The sequence below is a fragment of the Danio rerio genome, chromosome 20, assembly GCF_049306965.1.
Source record: "Danio rerio strain Tuebingen ecotype United States chromosome 20, GRCz12tu, whole genome shotgun sequence".
NCBI classification, from domain to species: domain Eukaryota; kingdom Metazoa; phylum Chordata; class Actinopteri; order Cypriniformes; family Danionidae; genus Danio; species Danio rerio.
The window spans coordinates 7,521,827-7,540,999 of record NC_133195.1 but is presented as its reverse complement, the minus strand read 5'-3'; the positions used below and the strand labels follow the sequence as shown (position 1 = coordinate 7,540,999).

Genomic DNA, 19,173 nt, shown 5'->3' with positions numbered 1-19,173 from the left:
CCCTCCACCTAGGGGACCCTGACCCCAGCAAGCTACCCAGGGATTCACCTCTCTCCCTGGACTTGCAGACTAGGCCCCAGAGGCCCCCCTTGCCCTCCACTTAGGGGTCTCTGACCCCAGCAAGCTACCCAGGGGTCCACTTCTCTCCCTGGACTTGCAGCCTGGGCCCCACTGGGCACCCCTTTCCTCCACCTATTGTGTCCCTGACCCCAGCAAGCTACCCAGGGGCCTACCTATCTCCCTGAACTAGCAGTCTTTGCCCCAGAGGGCCCCCTTGCCGTCCAACTAGGGGTCTTTGACCCCAGCAAGCTACCCAGGTGCCCACCTCCTTCTCTGTACTTGCAGTCTGGGCCCCAGAGAGCCCCCTTGCCTTCCACCTACGGGTTTCTGACCCCAGCAAGCTACCTAGGTGCCCACCTCCTTCTCTGTTCTTGCAGCCTGGGCCCCAGAGAGCCCCCTAGCCCTCCACCTAGGGGTCTCTGACCCCAGCAAGCTACCCAGGGGTCCAACTCTCTCCCTGGACCTGCATTCTAGGCCCCAGAGGGCCCCTTGCCCTCCACCTAGGAGTCTCTGACCCCAGCAAGCTACCCAGGGGTCTGACTTTCTCCCTGGTCTTGTAATCTGGGCCCCCCTTGCCCTCCAACTAAGGGGTATCTGACCCCAGCAAGTTACCCAGGGGTCCACCTCTCACCCTGGACTTGCAGTCTAGGCCCCAGAGGGCCCCCTTGCCCTCCACCATGGGGCCTCAGACCCCAGCAAGCTATCGAGGGGTTCACCCTTTCTCCCTGGACTTGCAGTCTGGGCCCCAGAGGGCCCCCTTGCCCTCCACCTAGGGGTCCCTGACCCCAGCAAGCTACCCAGGGGCCCACCTCTCTCCCTGGACTTGCAGTTTGGGCCCCAGAGGGCCCCCTTGCCCTCCAACTAGGGGTCCATGACGCCAGCAAGCTACACAGGGGTTTACCTCTCTCCTTGGACTTGCAGTCTAGGCCCCAGAGGGCACCCTTGCCCTCCATCTTTGGGTCTCTGACCCCATCAAGCTACCCTGGGGCCAACCTATCTCCCTGAAGATGCAGTGCTGGCCCCAGAGGGCCCCATTCCCCTTCACCCTGGGGTCTCAGACCCCAGCAAGCTACCCAGGGGTCCACCCCTCTCTCTGGACTTGCAGTCAAGGCAACAGATGGCCCCCTTGCCCTTCATCTAGGGGTCTCTGACCCCAGCAAGCTACCCAGGGGCCCACCTCCTTCTCTGTACTTGCAGTCTGGGCCCCAGAGAGCCCCCTTGCCCTCCATCTAAGGGTTCCTGACCCCAGCAAGCTACCCAGGGGTCCACTTCTCTCCCTTGACTTGCAGTCTGGGCCCCAGAGGGCCCCTTGCCCTCCAACTAGGGGTCCCTGACCCCAGCAAGCTACCTAGGGTTCAACCTATCTCCCTTAACTTGCAGTCTGGGACCCAGAGGGCCCCCTTGCCCTCCACCTAGGGGACCCTGACCTCAGCAAGCTACCTAGGGGTCCACCTCTCTCCCTGATCCCCGGTTTTGAAGATACAATAACTCTTTCTAAACCCTGTCGCAATGAACTTTCATCTATTTATTTCCTTAAGCAATGGAACGGCTGTTCCTTTTCTACAGCAACCTCTGACCCCAGCAAGCTACCCAGGGGTCCAGCTCTCTCCCTGAACTTGCAGCATAGGCCCCAGGGTGCCCCCTGGCCCTCCACCTAGGGGCCTGTGACCCCAGCAAGCTACCCAGGGGTCCACCTCTCTCCCTGGACTTGCAGTATAGGTCCCAGGGTGCCCCCTGAACCTCCACCTAGGGGCCTCTGACTCCAGCAAGCTACCCAGGGGTCCACCTTTGACCCTGGACTTGCAGTATAGGCCCCAGGGTGCCCCCTGGCCCTCCACATAAGGGCCTCTGGCCCCAGCAAGCTACCCAGGGGTCCACCTCTCTTCCTGGACTTGCAGTCTGGGCCCCAGAGGGCCCCTTACCCTCCAACTAGGGGTCCCTGACCCCAGCAAGCTACCCAGGGGCCAACCTATCTCCCTTAACTTGCAGTCTGGGACCCATAGGGCCCCCTTGCCCTCCACCTAGGGGACCCTGACCTCAGCAAGCTACCTAGGGGGCCACCTCTCTCCCTGATCCCCGGTTTTGAAGATACAATAACTCTTTCTAAACCCTGTCGCAATGAACTTTCATCTATTTATTTCCTTAAGCAATGGAACGGCTGTTCCCCAGCCGTTCCTTTTCTACAGCGACTTAAATTCTTCTCTGGTAGATATTAACTTATTCACTGACACTACCCCCTCAGCCAGGTTTGGCGGCTTTTACCAGGGTCACTGGTTCGCTTCAACATGGCCTCCACAAATGCTCAGTTTACCCAAAAATCAGCAACCTTCTGCCCTTTTCGTATTCTTGTTCATTTTGACAACGAAGCCACCCTTCATTGCATTAATAAAGGATGCCCGTATTCACCTCCAATTATGCCCTTTATTAAGATGCCTAGTTTGGATGTCAGCTAAAAAAACAAATCATTATGACTGCTGAACATGTTCCAGGTTGCAAAAATCAAATTACTGATTCTCTCTCTCACTTTCTTTTTCTGAAATTTCGGCTCTTGCTCTTACTCTGGCTTTTTCCGCCTCCTGAGGGGTTCAGAAATTACTATTACATCCAAATTTAACCCTGCTAAACATCCCACAGTTTCTGATCTAATTTGCAAAATGCTGAAAACATTGCCCTTTTTATTAAGCAAGCAAAACAGATCAGCAAGGTAAAGGGCACTTTCTTTTACATCTTTAACATTTCCTCCAAAAAAATCTCTCCAACTCTCCAAGCATTACTCCACCTAAGGAGATCACAGGAGCCTAACCCACTTGCCCAACTTATTACTGATGATGCTAACCATCCAGTAACCCGTTTTTGGTTCCAAAAACATTTAAAAGAAATTTTCCACCATTCAAGCTTTTCCCATGAATCACATTTCCAGCCATTCATTTAGAATTGGGCTGCCACCACAGCAGCTCACAAAGGCCGCTGGTCCTCCAATGCCTTCAAAGCCTATATTTGCCTCAGCCAATCCCACCTGCTAGCCTTAACCAGCTAACACCATACTTCAGAATAAGGGTTCGAGCTCGACCCTATGTAGGCTTGAGTGTACGTGCTTGTGCGTGTGTGCGTATGCATGTGCATGTGTGGGTGCGTTTGTGTGCATGTATGTATGTGTTCGCATGTGCAGACGTTGTGTGCACATGCGCGTGTATGCATGCATTTATATGTGTATATATACGTGTATATGTGTTTATATGTGTGTATGTATATATGTGCATATGTGCGTGTAAATGTATGTCTACGTGCATTGCATGCATATATCCATGTACAGGTACTGTATGAATGCTTCTACCTTTTCTTTCAAGCTTTGCTATGCTTTCCTTCCCTCCCCACAGCTCAGACCCCCCGCAGGGGTCCAAACTAAGCTTCGACTCTCGCCAGACTCACTCCAAGTCCATCCCTGGCCACCCGTTCACTACCACCTCCAGTAAGGGCCATACCTAACCCCTCGCTTCTCCCTACTCTTACTGGTCTCCCCATGGCTCTGATCCACAGACTGGGTCGCTCCGAGCTTTGACTCTCGCAGGAGTCACCACTGCCCTGCCCTCCCCAGGCCATTAGGAATGGTATGTACGCGCATGCATATGCGTGTACATTTGGTGTATATCCGTACAGGTGCGTGTGCATGCATATGCTTGCGTCAGGCGTTGACGCATATGCATGCACTCAGGTTTATCCCCTTTCTCCTTTTCTTCCTTCGGAGTTGAGATCCTCTGCCCCCTCTTTTTCTCACTTTTCCCATAGGCCATCAATCCTCAGCTCTAACTCCTGCAGGAGTGACTAAAACGAGCTTCGACTCTCGCAAGAGTCTCGCCCTGGCCACTTCCTGCTGCAGTCTCCACCGCCCCCTTCCTTTCCCAGACTTCAGCAGAAGAAATGCCCTCATCAGCTCTAACCTTCGCAGGGGTCGCTTCGAGCTTCGACTCCCGCAGGAGTCAATCACTGCCCCTATATATATATATATATATATATATATATATATATATATATGTACAGATATATTCGTATATATGAATATATCTCTCATATGCTTATTTTCTTCTTTTCGACCTCAAGATCCTCCGCCTGGCAATTATTTGCCCCTTCTTTTCTTCCTTACAGCGTTGAGTGATTTCGCTACCTTTACCCCTCCTCTGATCTCCTCCCTTATCTTCTTAGCCTTCTATTCCCCCAATAATTTATTTTCCAGCGTCGAGTTTCGAACCTTTCCAGACTCACGCTTGAGCCCACCCAACCCTGGCTCTCACTCCCGCAGGAGTATTTCCGAGCTTAGACTCCCGCAGGAGTCAATCTAGCCCCTCCCACGCCCCTGCTGCTGACTCCAGCAGAAGTCTACTTTGCTCTGCTCCCTCAGGAGCCTCGCTTCCTAAGCTTTCAACGTTATAACCAGCAGCCGGATATGGCATTGTTACATCTGCATTTTGGGGGGCTCTTCAATACGCGGCTGCTGTCCCGAGCTATATAAGGCATTTTGGGGAGTTCTCCAGATCTACCTGAGCTCAAACTCCCCTCCCGCCTTGCAACAAGAGGGAACCCTGGGCTCGAGGATCTCATGAGCTCAGGGCTCTCTCCCGGGACAGCATGCCAAACAAGCTTTTATAATCAATCATCAGCTAAGTGTGAACTCTTGAAGTGAAGTTTATGTATAATCTAATTTCAAGAGGATCACGTGTTTATGATTGCTAGCGGCTGGATCCGCATTATCCAATTCACTATGCTCCAATCAGATGACACCTAAACAAATATAAATACCCTGAATTTCATTCCACTGCTATCTTCGTTTTGAAGAGTTCCCCCTTCCACCCCTACTCCTCCTTCTTCCAAGATGGGTGACACGGTGGCCCAGTGCATAGCACTGTTGCCTCACAGCAAGAATGTCTCTGGTTCCAGGCTTTACCAAACCAGCAGACATTTCTGTGTGGAGTTTGCATTTTCTTTCCGTGCTCACATGGATTGCCCCCAGGTTCCCCGGTTTCCTCCTACAGTCCAAAAACATGCAAATTAAGTTAATTGACTAATCCAAATCGGCACCATATACATGCTTCTAGTATGTAGTTATCTCCAGGAGCAATAACTTACCGTTCATTGGTTACTACAGCAGGAGAGTTCTCGAGATCTACCCGAGCTCAAACTCCCCTCCCGCCGTGCAACAGGAGGGAACCCTGGGTTCGAGGATCTCATGAGCTCAGGGCTCTCTCCTGGGACAGTATGCCAAACAAGCTTTTATAATCAATCATCTGCTAAGTGTGAACTCTTGAAACTAAATTGACCGCAGTGGGTGGATGTGAATGTGAGAGTGTATGGGTGTTTCCCAGTACTGGGTTGTGGCTGGAAGGGCATCTGCTACGTAAAACATGCTGGAATAGTTAGTGGTTCATTCCGCTGTGATGGGCCCTAATAAACAAGGGACTATGCTATAGTAAAGTAAATGAACATATGAATGATTCGATGAATTGATTTGCATGTAAACAAGAACAAAGGGTTACTTCAAAAAACTTTTTCTAGAACCAATTTTTCAGCACAAGTTATCAGTGTTTTAGCTGAACTGGTTGCTTGAGCATAAACAACTGTTTACAAATGTTTGAATTTCATAATGTCACAATGCTTTATTGCTGAGCATTGTTTGAAATTTGACTTCTATATTATGCTATATTATTTTAAAACAAATGGTTTCATAGTATGTTACTTAAAGCAACAACATTTATTAATCTGAGGTTTAGCAATAATGTTTGATTCCATTATGGACTGATAACACTTCATAAAATGTTGAGGAATTTACTTGTGCTGCAAGTTACACCTCTCTTTGACATGCAATCTGCCTAAAGCAAAATATAAGCTAAAGGGAACACCTGAACAGTTTGAAAAAAATCTTTAGAAACAAAAATCTTACCACTAGATGGTGTAAATGACAATATATCACTCTAGACATAAATGTAAGTATTTCTATAGCTGTTTGTGGAGGAGATAATGAAACTGATAAATAATGATTTTGTCATTTTTTTATCGCAGTTAGTGTACACAGTAACATTGCAGCAATTAAAAGTCGAAGATTCAGATATAGATGTATTTTTTATTAAGTGTGAATGAAGAATAAAAGTAATTAGGAAGGACTGCTGTTTAATCAGTAAACTTGTTCACACAAAAATAATGATGTGTGGCTTTAAGAGTGAAATACAAATGAAAAAAAATACTTTTTACATACAGGATTAACATCAACTTCAATATAAAGTATTTAAGCACAGTTTCACTCAAGCTAAAATAAAATAAAAACAACAACAAAAAGTATCTCAGAAGTATCTGACACTGGAAAAAACATTGACTTTTCTTTACTGTTTACAGCAATGGAATTATAATGAGTCCATGAAATCACGTGGAAGTCTCTTCCTAAACTGAGTGGTAAATATCAAAACTAATTTAAAATCATCTTGAATGTTAGTATTCATTTTATTAAAAATCTGAATATTTTTTTATTAAAAAAATAAAAACTCTACAAGTCTTACATACATTAAAGTTTGATGTATCACATTTTAGATACAGGACTTCGATAACAGGATTTTAAATGATGTATTGTCCATCAAGTTAGGTATTTCTGTGTAAGGCATTGATGTATGCGATCATTTTTCCTTTGAAATCTACTACACAGCATTAAGACACATTATTCTTTTAAACTTAAAAAAATATATTTTATGACATTGCTGGCTTAAAACAAATGAAATGCACCCTGGCTAAGTAAATATATGTACATTTATTTATAGATTTTATTGTTGTCAAACTGTTATTAAGGTCGTTTAACTCATCGAATGCTCTTAATAAACTTGGAATTGATTCACTACTAAATATGCAGGTGTCCATTTGTTACACATTCTTTGGATTTTGGTGCCATGGCCACTGCTGCCATAACTCTGGATGCTGTAGAGCGGAATAACGGTCTGCTTGCTACTTGAGGCAATCCCACTGGACTAAGTGCTCTTGGACTAATGACAAGTGGACCCTGACTTGATCCTTCTAGAGTAGATGGACTACTAAACAGAGGTCTACTCTGTCCACCTTTCCCTGATGCAATGTTTATAACACTAGAGGTGGGACCACTTACTAAAAGTTGATTGTTATTTACTTGTTCATTTGCAACTTGAGCCACACTCACTAGGTTTGGAGTTCCTGCACCCAGAGAGACAGGATACTGTCCTGGTCCTGAGACCCACAGATTACCTCCGCTGGCTGGGCCTTCTACAAAAGATGGGCCATTAGCCAATCTACACTCTCCACCTTCTCTTGATAGAATGTTGGAACCTAGAGCATTTACTAACACCTGACTGTTATTGACCTGTCCAGTTGCAACTTGAGGCATGCTTACAAAGTTTGGCATCCCCATACTCATGGATACGGGATACTGTCCTGGTCCTGCAACAAACAAATTATGTCCACTGACATGACCTTCAAAATGTCTACTTTGACCATTTTCTAAAGATATAATGTTTGGAGCACTTGAGACAGGGATATTAACTAAAACTTGGTTGTTTACCATACCAGATGCAACCATACCAGATGCAATTTGAGGCATATTCACTATGTCTGGGTGGCCTGGGATGTGTCGGTTGTTTTGCACACAAGAAAAGGATTGATCAGCTTCTGTTTGGTTTATAAGTGTTGGTCCACTCAGGGATCTAACTGGGTAAAAGGGTTGAGGGTTTAAGGGGCGATAACTCTCACCTATATTTTCCTCTTCTCCTTGTACAACCGATCCCACAGGTACTCTTAGCATCTGCAGTGAACCAGTACCGTTTAATTGTTGCGGTTGCATCATTACAAGGTTTGATGTTGGTGACAGGTTTGGGATTACAGCAGGGTAATCTTCTAAACCCTCACTAATCATGACTGAACTCTGAGGTCCGATTTGCGAATACACGACTGAATCACCAGTGATGTTGTTTGCTAGAAAGCCCTGTTGGTCATTAGCTAATGGTGCAAGTGTGTGGCTGTTACTTTGAATCATAAGTACCTCAGCTTCTGGAGTGCTATTAATTATGTAAACTCCTTGCCCAAGCCCATCGTCTGACCTCATAACATTACTTGGTACTGGCTGGTTGAACCCATAGTACATAGGCTCCTGTATGACCATCCTCTGACAAGGTTCAGTTTGAGCAATTGGTGATTTAAAAGTTTTGTCCAAAGAATTGGATTGGATAATATTAGTCAATTGACTTGAAGAAACTGTAGTCAATTCAGTTGTTGTTGGTTTTTTCTCAGTATCATTTACAATAACTTTTGAATCCGCCTGAGACAATGATTGAGTCCATCTGTATCCACAGACTTCAGCCAAGGTCCTGAACTTTGAATCTAGGTTGTTCAAGAACTCTATATCATCACTGGACTCACTGTAGCTGCAGCTGCCAATGGAACCAGCAATAGATCCATTACCCTCGTAATCATAGCTTGTTATTGCTTCTCCTGGAGAATCATCCAGTGATATATACCTGGATTTCTGCAAAAGAATTGAGAAATTGGCAAGTTTAATTTCATGTTAAAAAAGGTAATTAATCTAAAAACGTGTTTTTGTGTTACACAGAAAAAAAATAGTAATACACAATTAGAGAAACTAATACAGACTAAACATTTTGGTAGAACTATCATTTTGGAGTGGAGTACAAAAAACACTTACTTGCATCAAGTAATCTTGTAGTATTGCATTTTGTGAGACCTCGAGTTCTTGAAACCTGCTCCCAGTTTGTTCCACGTCATCAGTATCATAGTAGTAGCCTCCGAATTCACTCTCTTGCACAATTCCATCCATCTTAGAACTGGTATAGACAGCCTGGTTTGAACTCAATGCACCCATTGTATCCACTGGGATTTTAGAGTTCATAGCTGACACCATTCTTAAATGTCCATTGGACATTTCACAGCCCCCTTTATTGTCAAGGTTTGGTGGGGGCCACATCAGAGGGACACCCTGGAGAACAAAATGAATTATCACATGCTTTCATATTGTCAAAATATCTGAAGGCAATTATGAGATGTGTGAGATTATTTTACCCTGTGTTCTTCTCTTGTCTCTGTGCTGTAGGAGATGAGGTGTTGCTTGGATTCAAATGGCAAGTCAATAAACTTATTTCCAGTGCTTCCACATTCACATTTTATCAAGAACAAGAGCATCACTAAATGTAAAGACAGTCAAATGCATGTTAAATGTGTGACTTATTTTTAGTGCTACCACAAAAAAAGTTGCAGACCAAATTTGCTCGTGAACTTTAGTCATCATACTCACATATAAGGGAGAGGAATCCTAATACCAGGAAACCAATCCCTGGTAATCCAAAATTTGCTGATGAACTTGTATGAACTTCTCCAATTTTTGAACCACAACCCACCCCTTCTGAGCATGTGCAAACCTCTAAATTGAGGACTTGCTCTGTGGGGCAGGCCAGCCCTTGCTTGTCTCTGATTTCCATGGTGATTTGGTAAAACCCAGGCCATAAGTCATCTTCAGCAAGCAGTGAAGCACTTACATCTGAGAAGCAGAGACCTGACTATGAGGTTACTTCCTACTCAAAGGTGAACAAGCAATATCTACTAATTGTTTGTGCTGTGTATTTTTTTTAATAGTTCTAACCATTGAAAATAAACTATGTAAAACTTTTGATAAATATTAGATTACAGTATGATTGATAAGGTTAGCTTGTTGTTGTGTGTGCTGTTACCATTTATTCTCTGCAAGTTCCATTTGCCCCTAGTCTTCTCTTGTATTAAACTGAACTCCAATGGAGTTCCATTGGGATCGGAATCTATATCTTCAGCTGTGACATTCACTACTTTGGTATGACTGCAGACAATCTGCATATTATTAAGGAGTATGGGGCAGTTATCATTCAGATCCTCCACCTGCAAGGCTATAGTCCCTGTGGACGTTTTAGCAGACAGTTCTGAAAAGTAATATAATACAAAACAGCATATAATTAAACTTTTTAAAGGTGAAGCATGTGATGTTTTTGTTTGGTACATTTGCGTTCAATTAGATCAGGGATCACCAAACTTGTTCCTGGAGGGCCGTTGTCCTGCAGATTTTACTTCCAACCCTAATCAAACACACCTGAACAGCTAATCAAGGTCTTATATGTATACTTGAAACACTCAGGCAGGTGTGTTGAAGCAAGTTGGAGCAAAACCCGCCCTCAAGGACCGAGATTGGTGACCCCTGAATTTGATAGAGCGGGTGGAGTTCATATTCACATAGGTACTTCTACTGTAGCCCATCACCATGAAGAAGTGTAATGTTTTTGTGGTAAACTCCTTAAACTCCTTTCAACATTTAAATTTCTCAATACTTTTGCAGAACTCCAGTTTATATTAGGGATGAGACCCACTCAAGTAGTATAATGTTCTGACCTGTTGCTTATACTAACCATCTGTAATGCAGAGGATCTTGGCATAATAGGTCCCATTTACAACAAATGGAGACTCGCGATCTGGAACCTTGTTCAGTTTGATCTCAGCTGTGTCCACATCGATAGATATCCAGTTGTCAGGGTCGTATCCCTTTGCATATCTAAACAAAACTGGACTGTTATTGAAATGCAATTTTTAAATCCTCATTTTGTTTAGAAATTTAGAATTTTAAGTTATGCAGGTAAAAAATGTATTATAAGCGTAATATCATTGACACAGATGGCTTATTGAATTGTTTTAATGTACCTCATTTTGAATTTAAAATTTTCAAATTGATTTATTAAGACGAAGAGAACACCTACTTCACATTTTCTGCAGGTCTGCCTGTGTCTTCTTCTGTAGCAGTGTAGGTATCAATTACTCTTGGAATGGAATTTTTTTTGTTCTCAGATATAGATATAGGCTTGACCTTTGGCATGAACTTAGGGGCATCTGGTTTGTTTTTTACATTGACCTTAACTAAATATGACTTTAGCTTGGACACATTGAAGCCTGGGTTACTGCTTCCTCCAAAAGGCATCAATTGAGAACCTGCCCCAGAGGCTCCAGATTGACCGCTGGCTCCAGAAGATCCAGACTGACCACCAGCTCCAGTAGCACCAGCTTGACCACCAGTTCCAGAAGATCCAGATTGACCACCAGCTCCAAAAGATCCAGACTGACCACCAACTCCAGATTGACCACCAGCTCCAGAAGCTCCAGCTGCACTACCTGCCCCTACTCCATTCCCCAGAGGAGCTCCTGGAGGAGCTCTGTTTGCAACAACGAGGCTTAGGTCCAGATTAGATGCTGACTCATAGTCAACAGGCTGAGAAAAGATCAAGATACATTTACTTACTTTTTGCAAACCCCATTACAAAAATACAAATTAAAAGACACAAATATTACAGCAGTTCTCAGAACTGTATACAAAATAAGCTCTGACCTTGTTCAGGTACAAAACCCCCATATTAGTCCTTGGATCAGTCTTAATACTGAAATGTCCATCTTCGTTCCCTGTCACAATTGTGAACTCAGCCAACCAATTGTCTGTTTGTACTTCATCAATATCCAGTGCCTGGATCCTCAAAACCTCGATAGGTGCCTCATTCTCATCGATACTTACTGAAAACTATAAAACCAACAATAGGTGTCTGCACTTATGAAGTATGATTATGTGAAGTATGCATATATACTCATGCAAATTAAATTTTTGAGCGAACTTTCCCTTTAAAAGAAAATTAAAAGTTATGTTTCACGCAACCTCATGCTACTAATGATGAAAATGTATTTAGTTTAAATACTAATATTACATGCGATTAGTTTGATTTGAATGCTTGATGATTTTTATACGTTTTAACATTTGACTGTTTTTTTGATCAGTTTAAGTAGGTTAACTCTGTATATAATTTCATAATGTTTGTTGACTTAATAAAGCTATAAAATCCCATAGACTTTTGTTGAGAGTGTCAAAAATTTCAAACATAAACTCTTTAGTGACCAGGGTGTCTGCTGGGTCTTAAAAAGTTTTAAATGTCTTAAATTTTAAAATCTAAATTTTAGGCCCAAAAAAGTCTTTAATGCACTGACATATTTCTTCTGTTTTTAATAGATCTTGATTTTGCTTTGTACAAGTAAAGCTACTCAATTTGCGCCGACATCCATCCAATGACCAACAATACATCTCCATAAAATTTTATTTTTAATGTGTACATGTGTGTTTTATTGCAAAGAGATACAATTCACAACAGCTGTTAGACATTTTTTTACAGCAAATTCCACAAATTACAAAAGCTAAACAACTCATTAGGCCATTAGGAAAAAAAGTCTAAAATATTAATCTTAATTGTCTTAAAAGGGTCTTAAAAAGTCTTATATTTGACTTCATGAAACCTGCAGAAACCCTGACTCTTGGGAGAATTTAGCCTACATCCACCCAGTTCAAGAACTCCTAACATGCTAGCAGCATGTTAAAACATAGCAGCACAGTGTTCTAGCAACATGCTAGCTACAGTATATATTAAATCGTTTAAAAACAGTCATTTGGTGCCACACCTCCTTTTAAAATCTTACATTTTCATACGACTTAATGAACTGTATAAATTGGTACAAATTAGCCACTAAACTTAACATTGATTACCATTTACATTACTACAGTTTTCTACAAATATCATTGTTGAACTATGGTTAGTGCTGCAAAACTATGGTGAAAATGTGTTAACCATATTTTGCTAAAAAGTGTTTTGGTAGTAAAAGCATGGTTAATTTCTGTATAATACTGTAGCTGCTAGCTGTTCGCTAAATCTTATTGGTAGTAGCTTTCTGACTTGTGAGTAGAAATGATTGTATACTTTAAGTTATTTCAAACATTTTAACATGGCTTTGTCAGACCACCATAAAAACGTCTCATCAAACTTTACCTTTTTTTTTCTCACTTTTTTGTGGTTTAACCGTAATTCTCTAAAATATACTGTAGTTAAAATGCACTCTATTACTAATACAGAAATCAAGAATTGATTGGAAACTGAAACAAACTTTCTATTGAAACAAGTATGTTTTATTCATTTATTCATTCATTTTCTTTTCGGCTTAATCCCTTTGTTATTGTGGGGTCACCACAGCGGAATGAACCGCCAACTTGCAGCATGTCTTTTACACAGCGGATGCCCTTCCAGCCGCAACCCATCTTTGGGAAACAACCATACACACTCATTCACACTCATACACTATGGACAATTTAGCCTACCCAATTCACCTATGCCACGTCTTTGGACTGTGGGGGAAACCGGAGCACCAAGAGGAAACCCACGCAAACATAAATGTATCTACACAGAAACGGCAACTGACCCAGCCGAGGCTCGAACCAGCGAGCTTCTTGCTGTGACAGCACAACCTACTGCGACACTGCGTCGCCCACAAGTATATTTTATTTTACTGTAATTTAGTATACATACAAAAATGTAACATAACACTGCAGTCACTGTCTGTACAGTGTAAAATCCGACAGTCAGCTTTATCAAATGAAATTAGTGTAATTAACTTAAAATTGACTGAAAGTTAATTCTGCTCATTTGAAAAGAGTTTCGAACTCGGTGTTGAAGGTATAGAGTTAATTAAATGGTTTATAGCGATCGGTTTCCTCAAATGGTTTGAGTTATCTTAACTTATTGGGTTTTACAGTACTCAGTTGGTTTAAGTTGTCTTTGTTAGGTTTTACTGTGCTCAAATTGCTTCATTTACTTAAATGGATTAAGTTCACAGTACTTATAGTAATATAGATTAGTTTTTGAACTTAAATGGTTTGTTTCAATCAGTTTCCTAAAATGCTTTGAGTTACCTTAGCCATTGCCTACATTACCTCATCTTTCTCCAAAGTGGGAATATTGTCATTGACATCCAGGATATCTATGGGTATAGTAACTGTAGCAGAATTTCCTGTAGCATCTCCATACATGTCAGCAGCTTGTACTGTAAGAACATACAAACTGTTTTCCTGTTCAAAAGAAAAGGAATTAAATGCATCCAGACTGTTTGACTGAATGATCTCTTTATAAAGTAGACACATAAACAGGCATATGGGAGTAACATTATAACTGAAAACATACCTCTCTGTCAAGTGCTGGGTTTTTCAGAGAGATTATTCCTCTGTCTTTATCAATAGTGAAGAAATGGTTGTTGTTGTTGGGTTCTTGTTTGATTATACTGAATGCTATCTTAGTGTGAAGAGTGTTTGGCTCATCTGCGTCTGTTGCCTCAACTTTAGTTACAAACGTACCTAGAAAGGACACGGCGATTACAAAAACATCTCATCTTGATTCTAAGAAAGTTCATAAAACTAAACAATTGTTGTCAGTGCAGGCTCACCAGCTGGACTCCCTTCATAAATGCTGCTTCCTTCTGCCTTGATGAAAACTGGTGGGTTATCATTTTGGTCTTCCACGGTGACACTTATTTGAATATTATCTTCAGCTATGGAGCCATTAACTACATACCATGCAGTGCCAATTAGCTACAAGACACACAAACACACAGAAGAAAATCAATGTTTTGCAGGTATTAAAGAAACATTAACCTGCTTTGGAAACTCCCCTAGAGTTTAACTGTTGATCTTTACTATTTTTTAAGTTCATTCAGCCAATCTCAGGTCTGATAAGAGCACTTTTAGTTTAGCTTAACATAATTCGTTGAATCAGATTAGACCATTAGCATATCGCACAAAGAAAAAGTGTAGATAATTTTCCTCTTTAAAGCTTAACTTTTCTCTTGTGTACTAAGAAGTTAGAAAATGAAAGGTTGCAATTTTTGGGATGATGTGGCTAGAAACTATGGAATCATTTTGGCATAATAATACGGAAATTTTGCTGCAGTACCATAGCTGCTGCTGACAAAATAACATTAGACATTACTTGATGCATGCTTGACCAATTACGTTTTAATACACCCTAATTAAAAGGGAACAACTGGTTTTGCAAAATGTAAAAGGTATTGATTTTAAAATATTTTGAAGTTAAAGTACAATGTGTTCTCAAATGGAAATACTCCAGAAAAGTACAAACACTGTACATGAAAAAGCTACTTAAGTACAGTAAGGAATTACATTCACTTCATTGCTGACCACCACAGCAAGAATCAAGCTTGAAATAGGAATATTTAAAAAAAAAATGGTTTTGAAATTGTGTGAGATGCTAATGGTTGAATCTGATTGAATAATCTATGCTAAGCTAAGCTAAAAGTGCTCATTCCAGACTTGGAGATCAGCTGAATGGATTAAAAATGATTAAACTTTAAGTTCAATGTAGAAAAATTTAAGATCTTTAAAAAGTATTTAAAAGTCTTAAATGCTATTCAAAAGGTTTTAAATTTTTATATAACTTTTGATTATTCAATGTATGGTTGCATGCTAAAGTTTGCCTGAATTAAGTCTGTGAATATCAGAATGCTGCATTGTCAATAAAATCAATGAAATCCAACTAGATTTGACATCATGCCACTTTGTTTACTGCGGCTACAAAGGCAACACCATCATTTCTGCAGCTCTAAAGACCTTTATCTTCATTGCTGCATGGAGGGCGTCATAGTGACCAGCATCTTCGTGCAGGGTGTTTAGGACTACCGTTAAGAATTGTCATAAGCCAAAGCAGCAATTCTCCACTGGGTGTCAATACTGTTTTCAGTGGCTTACGGAGTGTTTTTGTCATGCAAAACTTTAATTTTGAAAGAAAGACGTGTGTTAAAGCCGTTATACTTCTGTCATATGCAGTTCTAGTGCGAAAGAAAAATGTTAATTCAGTGTCTGCCATTAGATAAGATGCTGAAATATAGCGTCAGTGTTCCTGTCCTGCTAACTGTTATACTGTACTCTGTGGCTCTTCAATGCAGACACACACACAATACCTCACAATAAACAATACCTCACAAAAAACAATACCTTACTGCATTATAAAGAGCAAACTACAATAATGGCATGAAACTAGCAGGTATGTAAGCCGTACAATTTCCAAAAATTACTAACAAAAGTATGTGACTGATACTATTCTTGCTGATTTGCATCTTGATTCTAACCGGGAGCATTTGGGCTCTATTTTGATAGTCAATGGGCAAAGTGCAAAGGGCAGGGTGCAAACGCATTCAGGGCATGTTAGAATCCACTTTTGCTGATATAAGGACGGAAAAATCCGCTTTGCGCATGGTCTAAAAGGGCTGAGCCTATTTTCTTAATGAGTTATAGGTGTGTTTTGAGAATAAACCAATCAGAGTCTCATCTCCCATTCCTTTTAAGAGTCAGTTGCGTCGTGCCATGGTGCATTTGCTACTTACATGACGTAAAGTAAGTGTAAGTGGAAAAACTGAGCATTTCACTAGCAAGAAAACAGTTAAACAGAGCATCTACAGCGCAAGAATGAGAGATAAATTACTTTCGCTCTCGTGAATAGGGAAACTTAGTATGCACAGACATCAATTAGCCTATAAATAATTAATTTCGTTTGTTAAGCGCAAACAGTTCTTTCAAAACTGTTTCTAAATTCAGTTATAATTTTCCGAAAACGAATAAATGAACAATAATAAGAAGTGTGGTAAAAAAAAAACTGTTATATTCTAATACACATGCTGTGCCCCATATGGTCTAAAACCTGACAGGTGGACAAATCTAATCCTGTTTTTAATAAAACAAATATAAATATGGATTTATTATGGATATAATAAATAATACTGCTAATAATAATAACATTATGCAAAAGCAAATTGTTATGAATGAACTGAAAAAGCCTCCCGAGATGAAGAAGACATGAAAGCAGTGGTTGTTATATTTATGTAGGCTAGAAAAAAATTATGTTTTGTAATATTTTAATCCTTTATATTTATATCCTATATATATATTCTTATTATATCCTATATATATATATATATATATATATATATATATATATATATATATATATATATATATATATATATATATATATATATATATATCCTTAATATTTTAATTCTTTTTCATTTCATTTTCTTGTCGGCTTTGTCCCTTTATTAATCCAGGGTCGCCACAGCGGAATGAACCGCCAACTTATCCAGCAAGTTTTTACACAGCGGATGCCCTTCCAGTCGCAACCCATCTCTGGGAAGCATCCCCACACACATTCACTCATACAGTAAGGATAATTTAGCCTACCCAATTCACCAATTCTTTTTAATATGTAAAAATATTTGCGTATTGCTCTACATCTTGTGTGTAAGCGAGGAGCACAACTAACGTGCTCTGTGCTGGACAATAGACCGGCTTTGTTCTGGTCTGTTGAAAAATCTATTATAGTTTCTCAAAATAGCACAAGCCAGCAATGCGCCTTAACACACCTCCATTTTTAGACCAGAACAACTATGGGCGCACATATGATCACAAATGCATTTGCTATTTAAACAGCGTGCAGCAAAACATCAAAACAACTATTGCGCCAAGCTGACACTAGCAAACAACAATTGCGTCACGCCTTGCACAACATTGCCCCGGGTGTATGATATATAGGGCCCCTAATGTTTCATTTCATTAGTTTGTATTGTGTAGTATTTATCACAGTGTGCGTTTTTCTGTCATTTCAAAATGCCACTTTATTTTCAGTTTGTGATACATTAAATCAGTGTGTGAGTGGGAAAGTATAGCAGGCTATGTGTGTGTGTCAAACATTTTTGTGAATTACATTTGTTTGGGTTGGTTATATATTTGAAAGAAAGAAAATGTTCACTTTAGTGATGACGAGGCTTTATTTAAATGGCTTAAGATGCCATCTGACAACAAGAGAAAATTGCCTCGCAGCAGTTGTTTTCCATCCCATTAGATCGCATTTTTTTAATAATCAGTCCAGGGGAGGTGCAGATCAACATCAGTTTTAGTTCAAAGATTAATAGAAAAGATAGATTAAAACTATCATTTCAATGCTGGTCGAATGTGACTCTTTATACGCATCAGCTGCCAACCGGAAGTTCTTACCATCCTCCTTGCGCATACACGCAAAGCATAATGGGTAATTTTGCATTCTAAGAAAAAGTTCTATAGGCGCCAACCTGCTGAATTAGCTAGATTTAATAGATTTTTATTCAGCATTTGAATAATATTTTAGTTTTGGATTAGTTTCTTATATTAATATTTAGTAAATATACTGTAAGTTAAAATCTCACCAGTGTTTCCGGATGAAAATTGTTTTAAGGTCTGAAAATTTATGGAAAGAGTCTTAAAAAAAGTTCTTTAAAGGTATTGCATTTTACCCTCTGATTCCTGTATATACTCTGAATGAGTGTCGCTTTAAGTCATTAATTGGAAGCTGAAAACAGAGGTCTCAATTTAAACAGCAAATAATAAGCATACTACATGTACCATATGGTAACATCTGTTCTATATCAGGTAACATCTAAACCTCATTATGTGATTCATGAGTGTATTACACTTATTTATGTTTCAAATTCATTATAGAATTTAGGACTTGGTTGTTTGTAACAATAAATTGTAAAAAATATTAGTATGCATGTAAATAAATTCATATAATAGCTAAATAAGTCCAGGTAGCTCATACCTGACTTTGTTAAACTTTTAAACATTAAAATTCACTGGTCATGAATAAATTGTACTTTATTTAATTCATATTTATTATATTTTTATGTGCTCTCTCTAGTTTATTGGATATGATAAACCCATTACACTGCTTCAAGAGGTTTGTCCTAACTCAGTTGTATGTGGTGTCTTGGTGTTCAGACTGCCTCCAAAGTCAGAAAGGCAAGTGTTTCTCAAAACCTTCAAAGTTAATGAGGTGACTACAGTTGTGGTCTACCATAGGACATGCCACAGTGTGCTGTTTGAATGCTTTGTATCCTAAATATGTGTGTTTGTTATACTTACAGTGTAGTTATTCCTCTCTTCACGATCCAGAGGCTGTATGATGCGAACTAATCCTTTGTACTCTTCTACCATGAAGCAACCAACAGGGCGCTCGTTTATTCCTGGACCCCTTAGCGTGTAGCGTAATGCCACTTTATCGTCCATGTCTGAGCGTATCTGAAGAAGTTGACAGAGCAGTAATCCTGGTTAGATTGCTGGAACCACAGATAAATGTAAAAGATGGCCAGTTCTAAATCACAGATAACTATTGAAATCAGACAACA

At 40.5% G+C, this 19,173-nt stretch overlaps 2 protein-coding genes across 3 annotated transcripts in view; one reads left to right on the top strand and one right to left on the bottom strand.

Moving 5' to 3' along the window:
* Positions 1-19,173, top strand: part of usp24 (ubiquitin specific peptidase 24) — a 746,345-nt gene that overhangs the window by 199,502 nt on the left and 527,670 nt on the right. The gene's annotated exons all lie outside the window — the stretch shown is intronic.
* The window catches only part of dsg2.2 (desmoglein 2, tandem duplicate 2), a 713,230-nt gene continuing 700,209 nt past the window's right edge, over positions 6,153-19,173 (bottom strand). For both annotated transcript variants that reach the window (XM_073934055.1, XM_021468600.3), the window contains exons 3-14: positions 18,911-19,066; positions 14,389-14,533; positions 14,130-14,299; positions 13,883-14,017; positions 11,471-11,656; positions 10,848-11,353; positions 10,503-10,645; positions 9,801-10,022; positions 9,368-9,610; positions 9,136-9,257; positions 8,762-9,052; positions 6,153-8,584 (exon numbers count right to left, since the gene is read on the bottom strand). In XM_073934055.1, coding sequence (XP_073790156.1) covers positions 6,935-8,584; positions 8,762-9,052; positions 9,136-9,257; positions 9,368-9,610; positions 9,801-10,022; positions 10,503-10,645; positions 10,848-11,353; positions 11,471-11,656; positions 13,883-14,017; positions 14,130-14,299; positions 14,389-14,533; positions 18,911-19,054 — 3,957 coding nt within the window. In that variant the 5' untranslated portion in view covers positions 19,055-19,066 and the 3' untranslated portion in view covers positions 6,153-6,934. The remainder of the gene's footprint in view (positions 8,585-8,761; positions 9,053-9,135; positions 9,258-9,367; positions 9,611-9,800; positions 10,023-10,502; positions 10,646-10,847; positions 11,354-11,470; positions 11,657-13,882; positions 14,018-14,129; positions 14,300-14,388; positions 14,534-18,910; positions 19,067-19,173) is intronic.